We start from the raw sequence: 7,684 nt of genomic DNA, 5'->3' as shown, positions 1-7,684 counted from the left end.
TTTCCATTTTTCTAGTCTTCAAGTCAGCCATTTATCCAAGGTTATTGTGTCCTTTTATAGGACAAAGGTATATGCACAGGTTATATTTTTCTATAACAAGAATCTCAGTGTTTTCCTGTAGACACAATTGAGAAGTGTTTATACGAATACAAATTATAGTTTGGAGGACAGAATAATGTTCCAACAAAGATACCCATTCTCTATTCACCAGAATTTGTGAGTACATTATGGGACATGACAAAGGGCTTTTGTAAATATAATGAAGTTAGAGTTTAAGATGGGGAGTTCTTTTGGTATTATTTGTCTGAGCCTCATGTAACCAAATTAATTAAAGGAGGGAATGGTGTCTGGCTGAAAGCAGAAGATGCAATAAAAGAAAGGTTAAAGGCACCCCAAGCCTAAGAAGCATTCAACACCCCATTGCTGAGATAGAGGATGGACACACACAGGCTCCTGATAGAACTTTAGGTGTTTTCTAACAGACAGAAGACAGACAGGAGCCTATCACCTCCAGAAACTAGATCCAAGTGACCAAACCCAACCCACCCACCAACACCTTGAGTCTTTGAAAGTGCAGAGCAGCCGGGAGCAGTGGTGCATGCCTTGGGAGGCTGAGACAGCAGGATCAGAGGCTTGAGACCTGTGGGAGTTAACTTAGACCCTGTTGAAATAAAAAATAAAATAAGGCTGGAGGTGTACCTTAGAGGTAGAATGTCCCTGGGATCAATCCTCAGTACCGCACAACAACAACAAAAGAAGCAAAAAAAAAACCAGTCAAGGCAAGCTGGACTTCTGATATATGATTTGAAGATAAAATTGTAATTTTGAAAAAAGTAAACTTATTTGTGTATCATGGTTTTAAACAGTTATTTTTGTCTTTAACCTTAAAAACCAAACACTACTTTTTCCAAAGCTACTAAGACTATCTTCTTTCCTCCATGTAACCTACAGTGATATTTGTTATGTATCATAATTAATTAGTTCAAACAGTTGGCATTCCATACTCAGATTCTCCAACATCCTGGTTGATTTTTCAATTTATAGCCACTAAGGGTCAATCTGTATCATATACAGTTCTATGGTTTTTGACAAGTATGTAGGATTTTATATCCACCAATCTAGAAACACACAGAAAATTTCGGTCACACTAAAATTCTCAATAATAGGTTTTTACTCCTATAGTTTTATCTGTTCTCTAATGGAATCACAAAATATCTCTATATTTTTATGTCTGGCTCCTTTTAGTCAGTAAAATAACACATACGTTTCATCAAAGATATTTGTGTTAACAATATTTTGTGTTTACAATAAAAAGAGCAAGTTCTTTTTATTGTAAACTATTCAATTATATGAGAGTATTATACTTTACTCATCATTGAAGGATGTCCAATTTTGTAATTATTAATAAAGATGTGTACAGATGGGACTGGGCATGGTGGCACATGCTTGTAATCCCAGAATTTGGGACGCTGAGACAGGAAGATCAGAGTTCACAGACAGCCTCAGCTACTTAGTGAGGCTCTGTGCAATTCAGTGAGACCCTGTTTCAAAAATAAAGAATAAAAAATAGGGCTGGGAGTGTAGCTCAGAGGTAGAATTCCCCTGGGTTCCATCCTCAAATAACTAGATGAAAATAAATATTAAAAAATAAAAATGTATATCTTTTATATTCATAGATAAATACCTAGGAATAGTATTGATGATTCTGATGGATGGTCGACCTAGGTTTATAATAAACTGCCAACTCGTTTGCCAAGGTAAATGCAGCATATATAATTCACAGTAATGAATAAGAGTCTCTATTGCTAGGAGTATTTGATAGTAATTCTATTCTTATATGATTAACTTTTATATATTTTATAATAAGAGCGTAGTGATATCATTACAGTAAATACCTAGGAGTGAAATTGTTGGGTAATATGGCTACTCCATGATTAACAATTTGAGGTTGGACAAACTGTTCTCTATGTTGGTTGTACTATTTCATCTTCTTACCAGAAATATAAAAGGACACCAATCTTTCCACATTGTTATTAAGACTTAGTATTGTCTTTTTATTGTACCATCCTGATAGTGGTAGATCAAGCATAAAGCATATTTCTATTAAAACCATCACTCTATATATCTAAGCCATTCAAGTTACAGAAAGACTTGAACAAAAACTGAAGACACTATTTATTAATAAACCAATTCAACATACATATTTTCTTTTTTTAATTTTTTATTGGTGCATTATATTCATACATCATATTGGGGTAAAAAACTTGTGTGTACATACGTGTACATATCACTGATTTAACCCCTACCCAATTTCCACCCCATTCCCTCCCCATCCCTCCTTTCCTTGCTTGCCTTAGAGGTTGACTTCGATATGTTTAAGTACATTGTGTGTTTTACAGATTTTCCTCTTCCCCCCTCTTTTCTCCTCCTTTAGGTTGTCTTGTTTGCTCCTCTATAGGATTTCCTTTTTCAATCTAGAGTTCCTCCATTTCTCCCTAACTCTCACATATTAGGGAAAGCATCTGATTTCTTATTTTTTGTGACTGACTAATCTCGCTTAGCATAATGTCCTCCAGTTCCATCCATTTCCCTGAAAAAGATGTAATTGAGTTATTTTTATCCGTCTCACTCATTTAATCACTAATGGAAGTTTTTATCCTCAAAAAATCCCACCTCTATTCAGCTTAATTTTACTGTTATACAGTCTGTGAGCAAAGTAGGAAGAAAGAAAAGATAAGGCGCCTCATTGTAACTTTCTAGCCTGAAAGTACAACATCACTTTGATCTTTATTGATATTCTCTTTCCTATAATGCTATGGGATCCTCCCAAGAAGCCACCAAGCAGTCTTTCTCAGTGTCTGAGAATAAAGAAACAAGCAAACGGAAACACGTCATCACTCCTACTCCACCTTAGACTTTATCTTAATTCTAACGAGCTATGCCTTTAACAGAAAGGTTTATCAAGACAAGAAAGAAACAAAACACTACTCTGCTGCCTTGATCAAACAAGATTTCATGGAAACTCTGATTTAAATTTCCCCTACACTTGTTCCTGAGAGGTTTCTATACAATATAATTAAGATTTATCTGAGGGAGAGTTATGAAAGCTGTGAGGGACGTTTGAATATCACTGTTTATTTTGTTTTGTTAATTCAAAATAATAGCAATTGTAAAATGGAATGTGGGTGTTTGGGGTTTTCTTGATTCACCTAACCCTGGCCTCACACATAGGAACACTGTCTACTTCCGCTTCTGCCTAACAAATGCAATTTATACCTGACCGGAAGTCAATGTAGACTGACAGGAATCTGGACCAATGGCAGGGCTAGACTTCCTCCCAGAGTCTAACAATGGCCACTGGAGTCAGGACCGGAAGACAGGGGGCGGGCACCGGAAGGGCGTTAGACCTCACCTCCAGCCAGCCTCCCGCCCTGCCGAAGCCGCTCTCCATCTTGGCTGGGGCAGCCGGCGCCTCAAGACCATCAAGATGTCTCTCTCCAAGAAGCTGACCCTGGACAAAGTGGACGTTAAAGGGCAGCGGGTGATCATGAGAGTGGACTTCAACGTTCCGATGAAGAACCACCAGATCAGCAACAACCAGAGGATCAAGGCGGCCCTGCCCAGCATCCGGCACTGCCTGGAGCACGGGGCCCGGGCGGTGGTGCTCATGAGCCACCTGGGCCGGCCCGACGGCGTGCCCATGCCCGACAAGTACTCCCTGGAGCCCGTGGCGGCCGAGCTGAAGGCCCTGCTGGGCCGGGACGTGCTGTTCCTGCGGGACTGCGTGGGCCCCGAGGTGGAGAAGGCGTGCGCCAGCCCGGCGGCGGGCTCGGTGATCCTGCTGGAGAACCTGCGCTTCCACGTGGAGGAGGAGGGCAAGGGCCAGGACGCGTCGGGCAAGAAGCTGAAGGCCGAGCCCGCCAAGGTGGAAGCCTTCCGGGCCTCGCTGTCCAGGCTGGGCGACGTGTACGTCAACGACGCCTTCGGCACCGCACACCGCGCCCACAGCTCCATGGTGGGCGTGCACCTGCCCCAGAAGGCCTGCGGCTTCCTCATGAAGAAGGAGCTGGAGTACTTCGCCAAAGCCCTGGAGCACCCAGACAGGCCCTTCCTGGCCATCCTCGGCGGGGCCAAAGTGGCAGACAAGATCCAGCTCATCAAGAACATGCTGGACAAGGTCAACCAGATGATCATCGGGGGAGCCATGGCCTACACCTTCCTCAAGGTGCTGCACAACATGGACATCGGCGCTTCGCTCTTCGACGAGGAGGGCGCCAAGATCGTCAAGGACATCATGGCCAAAGCAGACAAGAACGGGGTAGCCATCACCTTTCCCGTGGACTTCGTCACCGCCGACAAGTTCGACGAGCACGCGGCCACGGGCCAGGCCACCGTCCAGTCGGGCATCCCCGCCGGCTGGCTGGGCCTGGACTGCGGCCCCGACAGCACCAAGAAGTTCGCGCAGGTGGTGGCCCAGGCCAAGCTCATCGTCTGGAACGGGCCCGTGGGGGTGTTCGAATGGGACGCCTTCGCCAAGGGCACCAAAGCCCTCATGGACGAAGTGGTGAAGGCCACTTCCCAGGGCTGCGTCACCATCATCGGGGGCGGGGACACGGCCACGTGCTGTGCCAAGTGGAACACGGAGGACAAAGTCAGCCACGTGAGCACCGGCGGGGGCGCCAGTCTAGAGCTCCTGGAAGGCAAGGTGCTCCCGGGAGTGGAGGCCCTCAGCAACGTGTAGCTGGTGGGACGTGCTTCCTCCTGTCTCCCGACGCGGCCTTTAAGTCAGCTTCGCCTTTTACATGTGGACTTTGCTGGGTAGAATCTGCCCTTGATCGAGACGCAGGACGGTAACAGGCAGTGGGCCATCGGGAGCTCCTGACATCAGCCAGGCGACCCTGTTCATCACCCTCAGGTGTTGGCATGCTCTCCAAGACCCCAGGGAACTTCACCACGTGCTTCACAGGGAGGCTGTATCCTAAGTCGCCCATTAAAGTGAACTAGATACGCAGAATGGCTCTTGTTATTTTCTTATTCTACATTTTTGGGAACGGATGTGATAAATGTTAGCAATCAAGCGATCCTGTACACATTCCTCAAGTGTTGGCATGCTCTCCAAGACCCCAGGGCACTTCACAGGGAGGCTGTATCCTAAGTCGCCCATTATAGTGAGCTGGATAAGCTGCATATCTCTTCTTATTTCTATTTTTCTTATTTCCAAAGTAGTTGGGAAGATTATCATAATGTTTAATAACTTATAAGGGATAAGGACCCGTGAAGGGAAACATGTAATAATACTTTCATTATCATTAAAGCTCTGCTAAAAGAAACTTTCTTACTTAATTATTAGGCAGGATAAATGAAAGATGCTTATTAAACCACGAAGTTGAAACAAGGACTGACCTTAAACCCAATGTACGCTACATTTCTATGTGCAAGTGGGTGGACAAGCGTGATTACACCATTATTGTGCTAGGGAGCTACAGCTTAATTTTAGGATGTAAATAAAACAATAGTCATTTTATTTTGAAGCAACTATCATTTATATAATAACCAATAAATGTTAAACTGTTATTTTTAAGATAAAATGTACATAAAGTTGTTAAGTTTTGGGAAAATACTTTATAAAAAGAACCATTTGACGGCAATGCTTTCAACAAAGAAGGAAAAATACAGAGAACATTTCTCCAAGATGTAGAATGCTATGTCACAGAGCCAGAGGACTATTTTATATACTTAGTATAATGCCTAATTGAGCTTTAGTGTATAAATTTTCACACACCTGGATTTCAATTTATTTCTTAAAAATATTAGTAATATTGGAGCCAGGCATTGTGGTGCATGCCTGTAATCCAGATTGAGAGTGGAGGATCTCGCAGGTTCAAAGCCAACCTCAGCTACTTAGTGAGGCTCTCAACAACTTAGAGAGACCCTGTTTCCAAATAATGTATAAATATAGGTCTGGGAGTATAGCCCGGAAGTAGAAAGCCTCTGGGTTCCACCCCCAGCATCACCAAAAAATTAAAAAATCAAATAAGATATTAGTAATACCATGGTAATACCAAAGAAGAGGTAGGGATTAAGGTTTAAGCTTTAAAACAAGTAAAAAAGGAGGAACATTTCAGTACTTGAAGCAAGTTGGCCACATTTCTGGTCACAGAAAATTTGCTGGCAAAATGTAGGCTTTTCTCCTTGAGAGCCTGTTGGGAACCAAACCAGTGAGACAACTCTGCTTCTTTGACTACGTGTGTCCAACCTGTCCTGAGATAGCCATCTGAGATTTTGCTACTGTGTGAAGAACCCGAGGAAGGAAGCTAATGAGAGGCAATTGCGTCTATTTTAAATATATGACCTTAAAGGTTCAAGAATTACTTTGACTATGTCAACAATTGTGAGATAAGGCCTACTTTGCAAGGAGGGGCATGAGAATATTTTCTTTTCCACTCGATGCCGTAAACCCAAGTAAGAGTCAATCAACTACTATTCACAGGAGGCAGGAAGAAAATAAACACTGAGGGTAAATTAAGAAAGACTGTCATCTGGGTAAGTACCCACATGATCTTTGCACCTGTAGAAAATATCCTTTCTCCAAGCATGACTGTTTCCCCATACTTAACAAATTATATGTGTATTTTTATTTATCTTGACTTTAATAAGCATCTTTTATTTATCCTTTTTTATGACATTCTGTTCACATATGGATGTCTCAAGATGTGTCTTTCTTCAATTTGACCCAGAAGAAAGCCCAGCAACCTGGAAAACCAAAAATCACACACATTTTCTCACAATCCTCCCTCTCCCTCTCCATATACACTCACTATACAATAATGGAAAAGAAGTAGACAATCACAGTGAAAATACTGAACTAAAAAAGTCAATGGTTTGATACCATTGAAAAATAAATCATAGCAGATCCGAATTTCAAGAATACGATGACCTGGCAATGGAAAAATGAGTTATCTTTGGCCGATTTTGTTTTCTGGGAGGAAATCTTTTATTTTTCTCATTTTCTTTTTCTGGCCCCTAGTTAGAGCAGTTGGGAAACTCTCACCGTTTCCTAACACATTGAGAAGCAGATGTTGCAGATGTGGGCCACATCAAGCCACTGCACAGATGTCCTAACCTCCTTCCCGCTGGTGCAAGGAAGCCGACGGTCTTTTTGTATCACACAAAAAAAGCCTTTGAAGGCCGGACTGTGGTTTCTCACTCAAGAGTCAAGTTTTCTGGTCAATTCTATGCAACAAGATCTCACTCAGGGATCTTTTGCATACTTCTGAAACCTCTGACTCTTGATTTAATTTGCTGCTTTGCTTGACCAGCCTTGCTCTGTAAGAATGGGCAAGTTGTGGCCACCCGAATAAATCGGCAGTATAGCAGATCTAACCTCATCTTCCTTGCATTTGGGGCTGAAAAGTCCAAGTGGGAGGATTTTAGACAAGCAACGAGTGACACTCTTTCTCCTGTCACTTGTGGTATTGAGGTAGTTAGCTTGTTCAGCTCTGCGGGAACTAAGTTTTCTAGTTCATTGTTCAGTTTTGGTTGCCTCCCTTAAAAAGTGGGATTGCATACATTTCTGATGCTAACTTTTCTGTTTTTCTTGGCTATGCTCATTTGGGATTGTTATAACCCCCCCCCCCAAAAAAAAGCAAGTAACAAAAGTATTTTGCCTCTTTCTGAGACTTCC

General features: G+C 42.6%; 1 protein-coding gene across 1 annotated transcript; it reads left to right on the top strand.

The window, feature by feature from the left end:
- Positions 1-3,487: 3,487 nt before the first annotated feature.
- On the top strand, positions 3,488-4,741 carry LOC308266442 (phosphoglycerate kinase 2-like; the record flags this gene model as incomplete). Its single annotated transcript, XM_080700659.1, has 1 exon — positions 3,488-4,741. One exon carries the CDS (start codon positions 3,488-3,490, stop codon positions 4,739-4,741), a length of 1,254 nt encoding a protein of 417 aa, XP_080556785.1.
- Between the last annotated feature and the right edge of the window lie 2,943 nt (positions 4,742-7,684).

This window comes from Muscardinus avellanarius (assembly GCF_963383645.1).
Source record: "Muscardinus avellanarius genome assembly, chromosome: 8".
Lineage (NCBI taxonomy): Eukaryota > Metazoa > Chordata > Mammalia > Rodentia > Gliridae > Muscardinus > Muscardinus avellanarius.
This window is presented reverse-complemented; position numbering and strand designations above follow the sequence as displayed.